We start from the raw sequence: 17,955 nt of genomic DNA, 5'->3' as shown, positions 1-17,955 counted from the left end.
CGTAAGAACCTTTTTTGTCAATGGGCAATCTTAGAAATACCGCACCCAAGCGGCTTTGCAAACTCAACACCCAAGCTTAATTGTAGGCCATTTGTGCTATTTTTGTTAGCTCGGCGGTTTGCGTCCCCTAACTTCGGGCATGCAACATGAGATAGCTTTAGTTTAGGGGACGCAAGAACTAGGGGCGACGGTACTGCGCATGCGCAGACTGCTACGTCAGCGTCTGCGCATGCGCAGTGCCGTCGCCCCTAGCTCTTGCGTACGCAAGCCGCTTGCGTCCCCTAAACTAAAACTCTCTGTTTAAAGCTCTCCAATAGGGCCAAGTTTTGTTCTTACTGGTGCCTTGTATAATTTTGCAATTAAGAAAGGCCTTTTTCTGTTCTTTCTTTGTTTTTCTCTTGTTTTGTGGTTTGTTTCAGCTAGAAATTGCGAAACTTGTGGGCCGTTTCCGTTTGGCAGCCCCGTTTCCAATTTCGTCGCACCAACGCGCAGAAGCCCCTCACGGTATGCCCGAAACCGCCCGCATTCCGGCGCGATCCGCGCGTTCCTCGTTTCGTTTTCTTGTCCTTTTCTTTTTCTATTATTCTGATTTATTTCCCAGCCGCCGGCACGCGCGCGCATACATTCGGCCCGTGTGCACGTATCAGGGAGAAGGGCCTCGCGCGGGTTCTATACTGTCGCTCTCGAATGGCACGTTGTATATCTCGAGCGATCTCGACGCTTCCCCGGCGGCCGGCCCCGCATTCGGCGCGGGAGGCCCCACCGCGTGCCGACGACCACCAGCGCCACTCGGTCCGTGTACACACACATGTACAACGCACGTGTAGGCACGCTTGTACCACGCCTCGTAGTAGAGTTCCTTCTTGCTCGATCGTCCAACGGTTCGGCGCGCCCATCGGCCACATAGGCGCGAAGCGACACCGCGGTGCCTGGTGTCGACGGATACGTGCTACACGTGTAGCGAGCGCGTTCGCTCTATCTGACATACATGCCGTGCGTGTGTGTACGTGTGTGTGTGTGCGTACAAACTCGGCGCTGGCGCGTTTCCCGCAAGGCGCGGTATAGCGCTCGCGCGAGCCGTCGTATTCCAGCCGACCACTCATATCGCGCCTGCCGTGTAATTGCGCCAAATTATTGGATCCCCACCCATGCTCTTTGCTGGCCGGCCCATGCATCTCGCTCTTCGCTCACTCCCCCCCCCCCCCCCCCCCCGCCTGGTTGAATGTGGGCGGCCAACGGCAACGGGCCATCCCACATCGCGGCCTGCGTTTTTGACTCCTTCAAGATGGCGCGATTCCGAGCTTTCGAGAGCGCGCCGACGTTTAACCTGCAAATGGCGCGAGCGAACCCAGAGAATGCTATGGTCTCTCCCTCCCATGTGTTGCTGCGTTTCGACGTGTTTGTTTTGTTTACTTTTTTTGTTTTCTAACAAGCCGGATATGACGTGGTGTACTCGGCTTGCGAGGGGCCCGACCGCGGCCTCGCGCCGCCGTATCTCTCGCCCGACAAACAAACAAACAAACAAAAAAGAAGAAAGAAAGAAAAAAAGAAAACCTGCTCCTTATCTTTTATTATCGTGCCCTTTTCTCGCTTTAGGAGGCGTTTTTTTTATCTCTCGTAGGCCGCATGCAATATATGCAGTTTCTCATCACTTGCTTTGTGCTCGCGTACGCCTTCATTAGCTACTCGGGCGTTTCTCTTTTTTTTCTTCATTTACTGCTCCGTTTTCTCCGTTTTTCTTTCCATTTATGTTAATACGCCGCCGCCGCGGCGCCTAATTTCTGCGTTCCTTCTAGCTCGCCGACTAATGCACGTTTGAACCCTCTTTTCGTCACGCTGGAGCATCCGCGAACCCTTCCTCGCCTTATTTTTACCTTGCGCTTTGCTTCGCTCTCAAGGGTCGAGTACGTCTCCCAAGTCGAAGAGGCCTTTTCTTTTTCTTCTTTTCTTTTTTTTTCGGAAGGAGGCGGAAACGTTTATTACCCTTTGTGATAAGGGTTTTTGCATTTGGTCGCGCCCACTCCGCTGGCGAGCTTTTTCTCTTTTTCATGTCTTCTTTTCTTTCCGTTCATTTCACAGCGTTGCGATAATTGTTCTTGCCTCCATACAACGTACGTGTATTACGGGTCTACTCTTCGCAGAGCACTTGTCTGTATGTGTGCTTTGTTATCTAAACCCCGCCCCCACATCATCCCCCCCCCTCTCTTTTTTTTTTAACATTTCCTGTTCCTCGACAGTTTCGGTCTCAGCAACGTTCTCCTGTTCCTTTTTTTTCTTTTTTTACCCGTTGGGAGTGGTGAACCTAATAAATGAAGCTGAAAAAGGTTCGCGTTGACGCCAGGTCACCAGCAGGTTTGCATAAAGCACAGCAATGGCCTGGACGCGCCTGCTGAGCTGTGTGTATATATATATATATATATATATATATATATATATATATATAGAGAGAGAGAGAGAGAGAGAGAGAAAGAGAGAGAGAGAGGCAAAGTAAAGACTGGGAGGCTAACCAGAGATTATCTCCGGTTGGCTACCCTGTGCTGGGATAGGGGCAAAGGGATGCGATAGGTGAGAGAGAGAAGGATAAAGGAAAATAAAAAAACCACACACACACACACACACGCACACACACACACACACACACACACACACACACACACACACACACACACGCGCGCGCGCGCGCGCCCGCCCGCACGCACGCACGAACTGTTGCTGTGCTGTAGGTGCCAGAGGTTCGCGGCTGCTGTGGGCGATGCTCCTGCAGTGCCGTCCATATAGAAGTCGAATGGAGCTGACGCCTGCAGAACGTGTGTGTAAGGAGTACTGGCGAGCTCCAAGAGAACCAACTTCCATAAAGGGATCTATAGGGTGTTTGTCTTAGATTTGAATTCACGTACACTGGAAGGAGCAGAAAAGACGCGTCGTTTGGTGACTCATTGGATGACTCATCATTCACTCAGGTGAGTGAGTGAGTGAGTGAGTGAGTGAGTGAGTGAGTGAGTGAGTGAGTGAGTGAGTGAGTGAGTGAGTGAGTGAGTGAGTGAGTGAGTGAGTGAGTGAGTGAGTGAGTGAGTGAGTGAACGTCAAGTGATTAGATCAGTGGAAGGGGAAAGGCGGGGGTGAGAGGGTTTCAATCGATTGATCCATCAGAATTAAGGGCGTGTATCCGCTCGAGTGAAACAACGACTGACTGAACAAACCGGTAGCCATACTATCGCAAGCAGTGCCAAAGGAGCAAGGAAGTACGGCACGCAGTTGCTCTTGTTGGTTGGCCGGGGCCGCCATGAATGGTACTAAACGCGGCCTGGTCTTGTCGAATAAATAAGGCTTATCCGCCGCGTGCAACCTAGCCTCTAACTAAAGTTAACGCAACGTAAGCAACGACCAGGAGCGTAAACAACGATCCCAAAGAGGTATCTTGAGGGCACCCATCGCGAGCGAACGAAAACAAAATAACAGGAGCCAGAAATGCCGGCGAGATAATACAGCACGAGCAGGACCGCGTGGTCGAGCACCCAGGAAGTCGATGACCGCCTTTGTGCCTCAGCCGAGTCACGAGGGAAAAGAGCAGCCGGGGCGAGCATGAAGGGTCGGCCGTCGTCCTGCGCGCACAAGACAAGCACAAACAAACAAACAAAACGGTGTCACCTCGGTTCCCCTTTGTTCCCGGGACCGCTTTTGCTTCGTCTCATAGCGCGCATGCATGCGTGCAGCGTTCACGGTGGCTCCGGAGGAGCGCTGGAGGTGCCAATTAGGGCGGTGATTAATGCTCCGTAATTAATACTCCACACACTGAATTCGGTCCCGTCCGCGGCTCTCTGCTCGACCCTTCTCGAGGCGTCGTCGTTCGATCGCAATCTGGCACCTCTCTGAAAAGTTCGACGCTTTCCGGGTTCGGGCGCCGTGCTCTATGGAGCTCCTCGGCTCATAAGTAAGTAAACTCGCCGCGCATAAGTATTCTTACCAACACGCACCTCCTCACCACCACCGCCACCTGCTGCTGCTTAGCTCGCCCGCGTTTATAATTCCCTGCCATTCCGAGCTCCTTCGATCCAGCGCGTCTCGCCGGTATTAAAGAGCGGGAAGCTCTCTCCACGAGAAGCGTCGTCGTCCTCGCGGTAGGGTCGGCATGGCTCCCGCGCGTGAGAAGCGGGCTCCGCGCGGAGACGTCTTCTTCTCGCCGAGAAGAATGGCTCGACTGATAGCGCGGAGCCAAACGCCCGTTGTTACAGGGAAGAACCCTTGCCGCCCGAATCGCGCTGGAAGTGGCCGCCGCGCCCGGCGTTGCGGCGTATACGTGCCAGTAATTCCCTCGTTTTATTTAATAAGAGATCCCTCCTTCTCGCAAGCTCCGTTGGCTCTCGAATAGGGGGGCACACACACACACACCCTGTAGTATACTATCGTCTATACGAGCTCTATTGTCTCTGGTACCTTGATGATACTACAGCCCGCATAGCTGCATCATTTCTTCAACTTTGTCGGTCAAATGTGGCCGATAAGATGTGGTAAGCAACGCACCCGTGCTTAAAGAAAGAAGTAGTGTGCTATATAGTTCGTGAGTTATCCGTTCTGTAAAAGATGGCGAAATAATAAGCGAATTGATGTTCTCCTTAAGAGCGTACGATACTGAAGGCGCAGGGAGGGGAGGGGGGGAAGGCTACGTTATGGTCCAGTTATCCCCACCGCAATGAAAGGACGCAGTTAGGCCGTTCGGGTTTCGAGTCTTAAAATAATAATAATAATAATTTCAGAGATAATTAAGTTGTTTCTGATGGTAATCCTTGCCTTTTATGAAACGAAATGTTGACATCCCAGTTGCCATGGAAACGAGATATCGTCATTTCTTTGTGCTGTATAAGCTCGGTATCGTGCCTCAAAAGTAGTACGCGAGCTTCGCTAGGAAGGCCGCTATGCAAAGTAAACGAGGTGGCGCAAGAGGAACCATTGTGCTATGCAGACAGCAAGTGCGCTGGCATTAATTTTTCATTAGAAATCGACTGAAAACTCATCGCCTCAGTGAGTAACGACCCTAGCATTCCTTCAATACGCGTCTCGCGCCTTTCCAAACCTATTTGTCATTACTGCATTTACATCGAGAATAGCCTGATTTTCCTTTTTTTTCTTCTTCTACATCTCTTTCCCTTCCCACTGCATGCTCAGCTTTCAGTCGTTCAGCGTGTGCCAAACACCAGAGACCGCATTATGCCGCACTCCTCCAGGCGCCATATATCTCTCCCGCGTCCCTTAAGAACCATCAATAGGTGGAGGTCTCCGGTGGAGAACACGATATTGTGTATTCGCTAGCAAATGGCTTTTTTTTCTCTTTCGCAACCCCCCCCCCCCCCTTCTTTCTCTGTCTCCTCGTTCGGCGCTACGCCCGTTTTCGCGAATGATGCAAATGATACTGGGCACTATTAATCACCGAAGGACTCTACAACGCCTACTTCATTTCAGTCTTCTCCCATCGCCCGGGCGCCCACGTAAAAGCAAAGAAACTCTGGAAAAGGAGCCTTTACGACCTTCGTATCTCGGTTTCAGAGACGGGCGGTTCTTTTTTTCGGCCCTGTTGGAAGCTCGAGCGATGAAATATTGCTCCTGCTGGCTGCATCAGTACACGGTAATTCGCGCGACTGTTTTGTTTATTTTTTTCGCCTTCTTTCTACGTCGCCTAATTCTGTCTTTTGCATGTACCGAAACGGTGATTGCTGTAGAAGCTAGGAGGTAACTTTGCGCCCGTGCGAATCTATTTTCTCAACGACTTAAGTGTACGAGACGAGAGTGCACGTAGGTAAGCCAGTTTCGAAAGATAGCACGGACTTTTCGCTCCTGGTTAGTTCGCGAAACGACGACCTGCCAGTTGAGACGTCTTCGCGCCGCGGGTGACAAAGCGTTCACTCTGCGGTGTTACTTGGGCGTTCGTGCTTAATCTTTTGCTATCGGAATCTAGTCTTTTGAAACGTGCGCACCCCTGTTCGTACTTTGTTATGGTAAAAGCACAATTAATTATGTTTACTCAATCTACTCTATCAGCCAATGCTAAACCTGCACGCAAACTATATTATTCGTTTTTTTAAAACCCTGTCAGTTGCGTAGGACTGCGGTACGTGCCCCGAACGTTCACGAAATTTCACTGTCTCTAGCGCAGTCCTGGAACCGTGCGCCTTATGCAGAGGGGAAGATATCGATAGACCATCCTGGTAATGCATCCCGGTATATGCGTCATTCGGAAGGCAGGTCATTGACCAACGCTAACCATAAACGCGTTCGCGGCGCTGGTGCAGCATTAGACGTTTCGGAATGGGTGATATTAATTAATCCGTGCGGTTCGCGAAACGTCAAGGTCTTTGCTTTTAACATTTGTCGACGCACTTCCGGCGCATCGACGAATGTTCAACAGATTCATCGACAGATTCGTCAACCCCACGATGCGTTTATTATTGTTAAAAGTCAATTACCTATTTTCCGAATAGCGACCGATATGAAATCGATTATCGGAATATTTTTTTTCCACTCGGGGCGTAATTCGCAAGACATCGAATGCTTTGGGATCTATCTATACGAGGATGTGCATAGCGAATGCGTACGGGATTCTGAAACACCGCCGGGCTTGTTTCCGACATCATTCAGTGACCTATTTCACAAATGCTCTGGAATCAACTTTTCTCTCGTTCTTTCATCGTACAGACCTTGCAGCGTTCGAACGCCATCTCGCGTGCTTTCTTTCCCCCCTCCACACTCGCAACAGCGACTCTCTCTCTCTCTTCGCGATCCCCGCTGCGAAGAGCTCTTGGGGCCGTCCATCATCTCCGGGACGCTCGCGTCGCGTGTCCGCGGTTGTTCGCGCTCACTTCGCTAGAGGCGCGATGCGAGTCGGGGGCCCGAGCCGACCGATACACGAGTTTGCCAGTTCCTAGTCAAGTCAGGCCAAGCCCACCGTGGAGGATTGCGGGGGCCTCCATCTTGGGAGCTTTGGCGGCTGCGGCGGCTGCATGCTGTACGGCGGTGCTCCGTATATATGGCTGCGCATTTCGACGCACCGTGGTTCCTCCTTTACGCACAATAAATGCACCGGGCTGCGGCGTTTTGTTGCTACATTCGGGTTGCCGGTGGGAGTGGTTATGAACGCGGAGTTTGTTGACCCGCTTACGGAGTCGGGACGCGCGCGCGCGTGCGTGTAATAATGGCAGTTGCCGGAGTTCGGGGGGAGGTGGGGTGGGAGTGTATAGTTCATAGCGGATTCCAGCCCGGCTCGCTCGCTTGTATATGGACTCAATAGCGACCCCCTGTGCGCGCCCATTTGCTTTCTTTTTATTTTCGTTTTTCTGCCGTTTTATGGCTCTTTTGTTAATTGCTATCTCGATTCTAGACTTAGTCATCCGTCTTATCCCCATAGCTATCCGCGCCTGTGTACTGTAGCTGTGCGTCGGCGAACCTTGATGCCGAGTCGGCTCGAATCGGTGATGAGAAGATATCAAACTCGTTATGGCCGCCTCTAATGCGAAACGAGCCACCCCTCTTCGATCGTGTATGCCGCGGTAAACCCAATAAGACCCATCCCATATTAGTGCCGATTGAGTTCACATGTAGTTTACATTTCCACTGTGGAGATCGCCGTGGATTACTCTTCACAGCTGCGAGTGGGAAGTTTCTGTAAGCGCTGGCACCCCTCTGCGCACAGTGTGGCCAGTGGCTCGGGCGTCGGTTGGAGATCGCAGACGCCGGTTCATACAAGGGCTCCCTTCTATATGCGATGGAAGGCACTTCCCGCACGCTTAATTCCAACTTAAACCGCGGAGGCTGTCCAGCCTAATTTTAAATGAGAAAAATGAGATAAATGACAGAATAATACGAGTGCACGGGCATCATTTGTCGCATTAATATACGCCAATGATGGCGTACCTGCGGCCGGCTCCGAGCCGCCGAAGCAGCCGCCACACGTCGCAGCAAAGCCTTTCGCCAAAGGCAGGACGTCCCACTACCGCAAATGGGACGTTATTAGGCTCTCCGCTTTGCCCTGCGGTGATGGCGTGGCTGAGCGCGCGACACCGCCATAGTGAATCCACCCTCCTTTGCCCCCTTCGCACCGCGTCCGTACAGACATGCCCTGTCTGCAGCGGGACCGTCGCCTGCATACGGTCACGTGCTCTCCGGGCGATCTTTAATTGCTGCATTGCGGATAGCTCCACCCATGTATGTCGTCTCCGAGAGTGGCCGCACATACACAGGCAGGACTCTGGGGCGCTACGGAAATGACTATGTGTCGAGATGATAGCGCAAGCACGTACACGTATGTTCGGTTATGCGACTGAGGACGTCTTCTCCGAGAAGGCGAATCGAGGGGGAAAGGGTTGACGTGCGGGATGACGCTTCGGTGCGGAACAAGCTCGCTCCTTTCACAGCCGGCGCCCTCGGCACATGCTCATTTTGCCCCGCTCATTTCGGGGGTCTTCCGCAATTAGCGACGTTTAATGATACGCTCTCTCACTCTGTACCCCACTATAGGCTAGCCATCGCAGCGAAGATGCAGGGATCGCATCGCACTGGTATCAACGAAATCGTAATTGCAATCAGTTGTGCTCGGTTATGGCTGTGGCCCCCCCTCTTACCCTTCCATCCCCCCCCCCCTTCGTGTTTCTCTCTGCCAGTTGATGTCGTCGTGCTGTGGTCTGGCACGCAGGCCGACGCTGCATGTGGTTCGTGCGACGACGCGAATTGAGACGTCGTACAGCAGTGAACGGCGATATGTCACGGAATGGTGCCGTGTGACGATTACTGCGGTATTTGGCTGATTGCTGTGACTTTTGCACATGTATTATTTCGCGATTTCGCATTCCTCCGGGCTGTATTTATCGTCGCGCCTATATATAGCGTAAGCACGGTATGCTGACGCTTGCTTCGGCAGCTTGAAAAAAATAATATTGAAGGCGGATCAGCTGGTCAGGGCTATCTATCTTGAGGCAAGTTTGCCTTTCATTCATTGAACACACATTTAGATTTTCAGCCAATGTTTCATCACAATCTTTCATCACAATGTTTCATCACAATGTTTCAAGTAGAAGACCTGGCTAAATTTTGTCGAAAATGGTTCGATACTTGTGACCACCTCCAAGTTCTTGCACATTCCGCGATGGTAAGACAACGCCCGATGAAGTAGTCAGCGTATATACCGCGGGATACGCTCTGCCGGCTTGCTCGAACGGAGTTATACCCCGTCGTTAGCTAACCGACTGCTTTAGCCGGTCGTTAACGACCACGCTGACAATCAGTCGCTGCAAATTACGCGGGCCACTTATAGCCTGGGCCTCGTAATACCCCGGCACTCTATCGAATTAGACACGCCGCTAAAGCTCAGCGGTAACCTACACTGAGAACAACCGTAGCCTAACTGCTCAGGGAAAGTAGAAATCTTCGGTCTTCGAACTGGCTGTCCTGCGGGAAAGGAAAGAAAAAGAGGAACGATGGCCTCAGGCTCGCTAACGATGAGAAAACGCTCGCGCTATCCTTTGTTCGAACTATCGTTGCACTTGTTCTCTCCCATCTGCGTTCTGGTCCCTGTCGTCGCACAATCACGTGTTGGTCTTTCCCGTCCGTTTAATGAGGTGTCATTACAAAAGGTCGTGATTACGCTACGGGAGGAGGAGAGAGAGAGCATAGCGGTGGTGTCTTTGGAACCGGGCGAATGCGCTTCTTGGTCCCGTGAGAATGCGGGCACGACTGCGCGCGCCGATCCTTTACAGCCGCTGCGTTGCCCCGGCTGCTGCGTCCGTGGCGCCTGGCGACGTGGTGGTTGAGGCGCCCGGCTATCTTATTCTTGTTTCTCGTTAGACCCACGAATCCTCCCTCTTCCACGTTCGCCCTTTAGCCCCTCCTGAAGACGCATTGCGGAGATATTTGCGCGCACATCGTCTTTATGTATATTCTCGCAGTGCCCGTGAGTTCAACGTGAGATACATACTACACACGTTCGTTTATTTTGCGATCCCGGGCGGTGGTTGCGCGGCGCTCCTGATAGGAGGAGCGTGGGCGACCTCTCACCCCTGTGACTGCGGCGTGCAATTTGCGTGGGATCGCTGTGCAAATGCGGGCGGTACATAGTTTTCCGTGCTCTAAAAAAGATTGTCCGTTTCCTTTCGGAACGAGCGGACGGTGTCTCCGCGCGCACGTGTAGGCTCCTTCCGTAACGAAGCAAAGCGTAACGAAAAATGGACGACGGCGACGACCTCTCGGAAACCCCTGAGCGTGCGAGGCGGAGGATAATCGCTAGCGCATACGGTGATCACATATCGTGCGTGAGTGCATTTGGAATGCGACGCCATTCTTTTTTTGTGACTCTTGAGTCAATGCCAGTGCTATGTGCACATTGGAGCACGCAGAGTCCGAGAGTTCTTCTTACTTTTCTGTTTTGTAGGTACCCAGGGTTTGACATTGGGACGAGAGGGTTGGCCTTGCTGCACTTTCAGCGGTCGCACAACATGAGAAGCGTACAGTGCGCGAGCGCTGTACATTTGTAACTCATGCTAGGCACGTGCGCATCGATCAACAGAAAGAACGCGGGCTGCCCCCGCCTCGCGGATTCGGCCTATAGTGAATACATACAGGTGACAGGAACAAATATCGAGTCTGTATGCATTATAGCGCACGCAGCCAGACGCCAGTTGTGCTGTCGTTATACACCCGTTCAGCACCTCCAAAACAACCTGTCCCGAACGCCTCGATGGCCGTTCTTGTTTCTCCGCGCACGGAGCTCGTATAGAATAGCGGCTGACAGGCCCAGTGTTCTTATTCTTTTCTTTCTCATTTTGCGCAGGGCCGACAGCAAGTAACGCGCTGGCCAGACGGCGGACATGACGTCGGAAGCCGCCTGCCGGCCGCCCAGCAGTGCCTTCAAGCTGAACGCCATCTGCGAGAAGCTCGCCCGCAGCTCGGACCCGGAAGACCTGGCTGCCGCCATGGTAGCGGGCGGTGACGACGCCTGCGCCGACGAGGCGCCCGACGACCTGTGTTCGCCGCGGGCGCCGCCCCCTCCTCTCCGGGACCCGGCCGAAGAGGACGACCTCGATGACGAGAGGCCGCAAGCTGCCTTGAACGGGGCCTTAACGGACGACAACTCGGACGACAACGAAGCGGACGACGACGCGCCGCAGGAACCCTTGGTCGCCGTCAGCACAGCCGCCGCCTCCTCGATGCCCACGGGCACTGCCTTCAGCGAAGTGCCTTGTCCCTGGCCGGACACTGAGAGTGCCTTGGACGGACGCATGCGCAACAAAAGGAAGAACTTCCAGCCAAAGAACATCGCCGCCGCCGTGTTCGCCGACTCGGACGAAGAAGAGGAGGAGGACGAAGACGAGGACGAGCGGGAGGACGCCGAGCAGAGCACGCAACCGCCGCCTCCTCTGCTACTGCCCTCCGTGGCCGACGCCGCCCAGGACGACGACGGCGACGACGAGGACGACGACGGCGCACTCTCGCCGTCGGCGTGCTTCAAGGAAGCTACCGCGTCCTCAGTGACGACGCCTCCTCCGCTAGTGCCGACGACCTGCTCGGAAGGTGCTGTTTCCGGCGCAGTTCGTGAGGAAGGACCCCTGGACCTCAGTGACTGTGGCTCGACGCGCCGCAAACTGCAGCAGCCCGTCAAACGGGTGCTGTTCAACAGTAGCGCGATATCCGCGGAAGGCGGGGGCTTGGCGCTGCCGAGGCTCTCCAGCTTTCCAGAGGCCGTGGTGGACCTCAGTGGTGGTAGTGGTAGTGGTGTTGGTGGTACTGGTGGTGGTGGTGGGGGTCGCAGGAGCGAGGACGACGACGATGACGGGCCGACCTCCGCTGCGGAAGACGGTAGGTCGTCCGCGTCCTTGCCGTCTCCTCTGCGCCTGCAAGCACCCTGTAACGAACCCCCTGTGACCGTGGGCGGTGGCTCGTCGCATTTTGTTGGCGGCTCGCGGCAGCATCTCCTACATCATCATCATCACCATCACCATCAGCACCAACAGTTACCGCCTCATCAGCATCAACAGTCGCACCCACCGCAACAGCAACAGCAACAGCAGCAGCAGCAGCAACCTCCAGTTCAGCACCATCAGCACCGAGCTGCAGACGCTAGCCTTATGAAGGACTATGCGGAAAACACGATGAAGGAACTGCTGAGCATGTACGGACTGCACGATGTGGTCGAGTCTATAACGAAGCACGTGCCTCTGCATCACTTCTCTTCCGGTGAGTGATACTTCACCTTTGTTTGTCCTTAAAATTCCGGGACAGAGCACTCAATCAAGAGAATCACGTTATTCTTTTATCCCTAAAGCACAAATTGAGAGCGTAACTGCCTGGTTAAGTGAACGCAAACTACACTATCCTGCAAGCTGGACTGCATCAGAATCAGTTGCTTGTGCACTCACACAGATCGCTCATTCCTATGCCGTTTCTATGTGGAAATCTCGAACTTATCTAAACAAAAGATCACTTCTTTTTTATTATTATTACTATCAGTTAGCTGCAAACTGCCGGCATACATTATGTTGTGCCCCACTGAGTCACTACTATAGGTTAGATCTTAACCAGCCGAAATAAGTAATAATCGTAATTATCTCAGAGCGCCACGCTGTAGCTGTGCGTTCGCATAAATCAGCGTTACTTTCCTGAAACACAGGAACAAAAAAACAAGAAACAAATGAAGGATTAAGCGTTTAACTGCTCAAGAAACGCTGAACTACTGCATCTGTCGCGGGGCATTCGCTCTCCTCACGTCTTCCGTTGATATGTCTCTCTCGTGGAATATCTCTTCCGTTCAGGGCAGCACATGCACGTGGCAATCACTGCTCCTGCAGCCGTAGCCTGTTCCTTTCTTCTCTTCATGGAACAGCAGCCGTAGTAAGAATCGTTACGTTTTTTTTTTCTTCTTAATATCCCGCCCCATTCCGTGGCCATACGCCTCGCGACCGGAAGACGTTTACCGTGTTCTGTATACCCTCCTAAGCGGTGCGGCGTACGCGCGATGATGATGGATTCTGATGGATGGCTGACGATCGTGGATCACGAGCGCGACCTCGTTCGCACTGCTTCCTTACGTCGTTTTACTTCATTGTCTTCTCTTTCGTCCGCATTTGATAGTTAATACTTGCTTCGTTCGCGCGTCCGCTGATACACGAGCAGCCAGTCGTCCTTTTCGAGGCATGCACGCACAGCGTGGCTTTTTGAATCTCACGCTTCGGTGCCAGACCAGCTCGAGCTGTAGGTGCAAAGTTTTGAGCTAAATGGTCGAATAGGTGACGAAGTGGTGCGCTCTTATTACTTCCCCGCTCTAGAAAGGCCCCGAGATCGTGGGAAACAGGCGGCGAGAAATATAGCCTTGGGAGGAAAACGTGAGACGCGAGAAGCGAACTTCGCAGCAAGTTGAGATCGCGCGCCCGGCGGCGCGTATAAGCATGTATAAGGTCGATCGTTCTCTTGGTTGCCCACAGGGACTCCCATATATCTCGGCTATTGAAGGCGCCGCAGTGTTACACGGTAAGGGAAGGGTGTGTTATTTATGCGCAAAAAAAAAAAAAAAAAACGGGTGCCGACACCTTATCGGCCACCTATACTTCTATATGCACTGGCACTACGAAATTGCGTATACATTATAATCTCCCTATGGCGAACATACAAATGCATAGAGCAGCCTGTTCTGTGCAGGAAATCCGGAAGAGCGCCTAAATATTCGGTGGTTCGAGCGTACAAAATACATGGTTCAAACTATACTGCTCCGACTCTATTTGGGGCTTCGTTGTCTACTTTCACGACAAGCTGCCTCCCTGCTTTGTTGTCTTGTTGTTTGTCTATTTGTTCCTTTGTCTTTATTTACGACTGCGCAGTCGACACGATGCCGCAAATTCTGGCAACAGTATACGAAACCTTCGCTCGGTGGTTACATGCGCCGTCTGCACGTGTGTATACAGTAAAGCCGCATTAGGCGCCTTCACTTCGGATGGATATACCGCCATTCTGCGTGAAATCAGTAATTGCGTTGTGCGCCGGTCTGCAGGGCGTAATAACTACCATAGTTCTCTTTTACGTCGCAGGTATATATAAATATATATATACACGCCGCTTCAGTGCGCCTCTCTTATACAATTCCTTGGCCTGCATTAGGATTTCCTTACTTCAGCTTTCTCGGCGCATTTCTGGACATGGCGTAGTTGAAAGAGAGTGACGCCGTTGCTGCTGGCACTGTCACAATAGTGGCACGCCGCCAAGCGGACGGTCAACGCCTGTGCGAAAGGCTTTGGCACAGAGCGTATCGATACATCCTATAAATGTGAGGCAGCCTCCGCGGTGGAGCGAGCGATCAACTGCAGATATTGAGCCTGCAGGCACGATTCTGCTATACGAGACGGACGCGTTAAGGTTTCGTGGATGCGATGAGAAGTAAAAGAAAGAAAGAACAGAGAGCAACTGCGCTACTATACACGCTTAATACTTTGGCGCTCGATGTATATACTCCTGGTGTAGTCTAAATTATTCCGCACCTCTTGGGACACTGCATCCCTGATTGGCCGCGCTTTGCTATAAGGGCAGCCCATGTGCGTGCGTAACCAGGACGGCCTCTGTAGCAGTTTATTATTTTTTTCAGCACTGCCTGCGCTGCATAGCGTGCTCGCAAGCACCTTCACTCGCATGCTGCGAAGCGGACCATATAGCATGGACACCCTAATTAGCTCGCGGATCGAGTTGGCGATAAAAAGCGCCGAATTCCTCTCGCGCGGGGCATTGTAATTCGTGTCCGGCACCGTTAATAACAAGGAGAAGGCGTCCTATCGTGCGAGTACGGCGCCCGGGAACGCCGCCAGCGGGCACCGCGTGATCTCGGAGAGAGAGGCGGCCCGATAGCGCGGCCCTCTTCTTCTCGGTATCGGGAGCCCCGTTTCGCAAGGTTTCCGAACTGCACCGAGCGCAGCGTTTCGTATGCGTGCACGCGCACGCACGCGGTGTCAGCTGCGAGGCGCTCCGCGATCCCGTGTAAACGATCTTTCGCAGGCGCTGCCGCGGCATCGGCGCGGATCGCATGCGCCCCCGTATACGAGCTGCCGTGCAAGCGGCCGCCCGAAAGAGGTGGCGATGATTACCATAATAGTTGTCTCGCTCGCGAATGGTTCAATTTGTGCAGCAGCAGCAGCAGCGGCTGCGGCTACGGCGACGAAGCGGTGCGAAGGAAACGCAGACTCGGACACTGCCATCGCCAACCCACCGTGCACAGAACACTATATACACTCTGGTTAAGACTGAAGCTCAGGGACGAAGTGAATGGGCATATAAACTCCAAAAAATAAACGCCGCGCGTGTGAAACCCACAATTATTTGCTTTTCAACTGCTGCTGTTGCTGTTTCTCTCCGGGGCTAATTGCGAATGATTGAAGCGTGAACGTAACATTTACTACACATCTGTTTCTCGAGGCTTTGGACCTCGCTCGATGCAGGAGCATGTGTTACTTGTCTTCTACTTGGCCTACGCTCGCAGAGTTCGCCGACAGTTTCGAAGCCCCTTTTCGCGATTCCACAGCTGTCACCAAGGGCCATGTATATTGTTGGGTCGTTCGGTTCGCCCAAGCTTATTTGAGGCATCGCGGTTGGATCAGTCGAGGCGCTTTCTTCAGTCTCGAAACTATTGAAGTTCCCCAAGGCTACGCCACTATACACGCGGCTCAGCGACAGCTCAAATCTCTCGCGCTGTGGCTTCTAAACTTTTGGCAAAGACTATGCGCGAGCGGGACGAAGAATGTGAAACTATACGTTGCATACGCGTGCCACCATGGCCTCGCGCGGCAAGCTCGTTTTCATCCGATCCTCCATTTCGATCAGTCTCGTCGGATCTCGGCTTCGCAGACAGGTTAAGCGATGCGGCGGACGACCTGCCCCTCAACCTGCGCATTCTAGTACGCAGCCGAATACAAAAGGTCTCTCGCGAAAGCGCCGCTTGCAGAGAGATAGTGTATAATGCCGCGAGCAAGGTGCAAAGTCAGGCGCTCCATGCACGTTCCAGACGTCCGCCAGACGTGCACCGACGGAAAAGGCCAGACGGGGCCCGAGGTGTGGAGAACAAGGGGGTTAGGGTGTAGCAACAAGGTACATAACACACGCACACGCAAGCTCGCGCGAAACGGAAAGCGTCGTTCAAGATATACAGATGGGCGGGTTATACCCCCTCCCTCGCACGACGCCACGCACCGGGGGCCTTCGCCACTGTGGGGATCGGCCATGCATATGCATGGCGAGGGGAGCGCGGAATCCTAGCTCGTGCGGTTTTGGGGTAAACAGGCGTCGTCGCCACTTAGCAGCAGCGCTGTTGAAGGAGAGACACGTTGCGCCTGGCATGCATCGCGCGCGGGGTGCGCTTGGAGTAGAGTCACGTGACTAGCTTCGGGGGTGTTTGTGCCGCCCTCTGCAGAATCGGCTTACCCCTTGCGCGCGCGCTCTCGGGTCGCCCTTCGGACCGAGCTATATAACTCTTGCCCGCCGAGAGAAGGCATTGATGCCGGGAGCCAATTATTTTCGGGGAACTCGGCAGATAGAATAATTACATGGAAATGGGCGCCGGGTGTTCGGTCGCTGACTGGCGATTTTCGTCGGCTCGCAGCGCGCGCACAGCCGTCACCACCCTCGGAGCAAGAATGCATGTGGCGCTCCTTCATTGCACGTACGCGCGTTCCTGTGCTTGTATGCGATGCGCATACGTGCCGCATACACGCGCGCGCAGTATTTGTTCCAGTGCGTGAAGAAACAGCGTGCAAATCTCGGCACTGTTGATGAGCGCAGCCTGCCTATCTTGCTTCTCTTACTCGAGTTGTTTGCGTATGCGCTGTAACAATAGCGCATTGTGTGCTCTCGTATAAATAGCGAATACAAACCGGCTCATCTCAGTGAACGATTCTGCCGGTTGCCCTCACTTAGGATACTCACTCAACCTAGCTCACTCATAATTTCGATTCGGTGACGGACATCCGCATGATCTTGCCTATCGCGCGGCTCCCCCCTCCTCTGTCACGTGCCATCTAGTCCGGGCTTTAATACCTGCTACGTACTTGCTGCCTGTTACGCCACCTGTGAAGGTGTGATCACACTAGACGCTTTTGCGTGCTGCACGCCGCCATCGTCACCGGCTGTAGTCAGAAGTTGTCCCTGCAGATGGCTATCGCCAGTTCACAAGCGCATATATGAGCATAAAACTTTAGCAAACAACCGATTTCGAAACTATGTGCCTGTTTATCGCTCCGGCCGTACCGACACACCTATGTTTTCAGCCGTGCATGCATACTTGAAGACATGCCGGCTACATTGGTTGAAGTGCTCCGTGCACGAATGACAGCAAAGAATGAATTACAACACCTGGTACGTTTTATTGCGACGCAACGAAATTGCTCTACAAAAGTCGTTAGACTCGCCGGATGGCACAGGTAAAGCAACAACATCGTCAATCATCGGCAAAGAGTCCATACGTGTAATCGGTTGTTTCTGTATAGCATAGAGCAGCCAAATTGACGCGACACGACCAATGGCAACGATACACTTGATAACCTCGTCGCCATTGCTTCTTCGATGCGACGATATCTTGCTGTTATATACGCAAGCCAGTGACGCTTTCTCTTTCCCTCTCTTTTTGATTGCTATATCTATTGCTTCCAATTATAATTTTCTTCTTTAGGTATCTTATGTACCACTGTAGATCACTGTAATCAGCCGAGCACTGATAGTAAATTAAATAGACGTGGCTCGCTAGCGCAACTGTACCACTTTAGTTTGCTTATTGTGAACATTACTATAAGCGAAACCGGCTCTTTTAGATACTACGGAAGTATCTCGCACTCTCAGCACTTAACTACCGCACTTACGAGATCATCATTCTAATGGCTTGTGTAATAAACGGCGTAACGTCAAAACATAACTCATGGCACAGCCAATTCGTGTCGTACTTAAATTGGTCCC

General features: G+C 52.8%; 1 protein-coding gene across 4 annotated transcripts in view; it reads left to right on the top strand.

Annotated features, from left to right (window-relative positions):
• The window catches only part of LOC139056302 (zinc finger protein castor homolog 1-like), a 599,701-nt gene that overhangs the window by 489,987 nt on the left and 91,759 nt on the right, over nt 1-17,955 (top strand). For all 4 annotated transcript variants that reach the window (XM_070534445.1, XM_070534447.1, XM_070534446.1 and 1 more), the window contains one exon: nt 10,811-12,213. In XM_070534445.1, coding sequence (XP_070390546.1) covers nt 10,848-12,213 — 1,366 coding nt within the window. In that variant the 5' untranslated portion in view covers nt 10,811-10,847. The remainder of the gene's footprint in view (nt 1-10,810; nt 12,214-17,955) is intronic.

Source organism: Dermacentor albipictus, chromosome 2 (genome assembly GCF_038994185.2).
Source record: "Dermacentor albipictus isolate Rhodes 1998 colony chromosome 2, USDA_Dalb.pri_finalv2, whole genome shotgun sequence".
Classification (NCBI taxonomy): domain Eukaryota; kingdom Metazoa; phylum Arthropoda; class Arachnida; order Ixodida; family Ixodidae; genus Dermacentor; species Dermacentor albipictus.
Note: the sequence above shows the minus strand (reverse complement) of the source record. Positions and strands in the feature narration are given on the sequence as shown.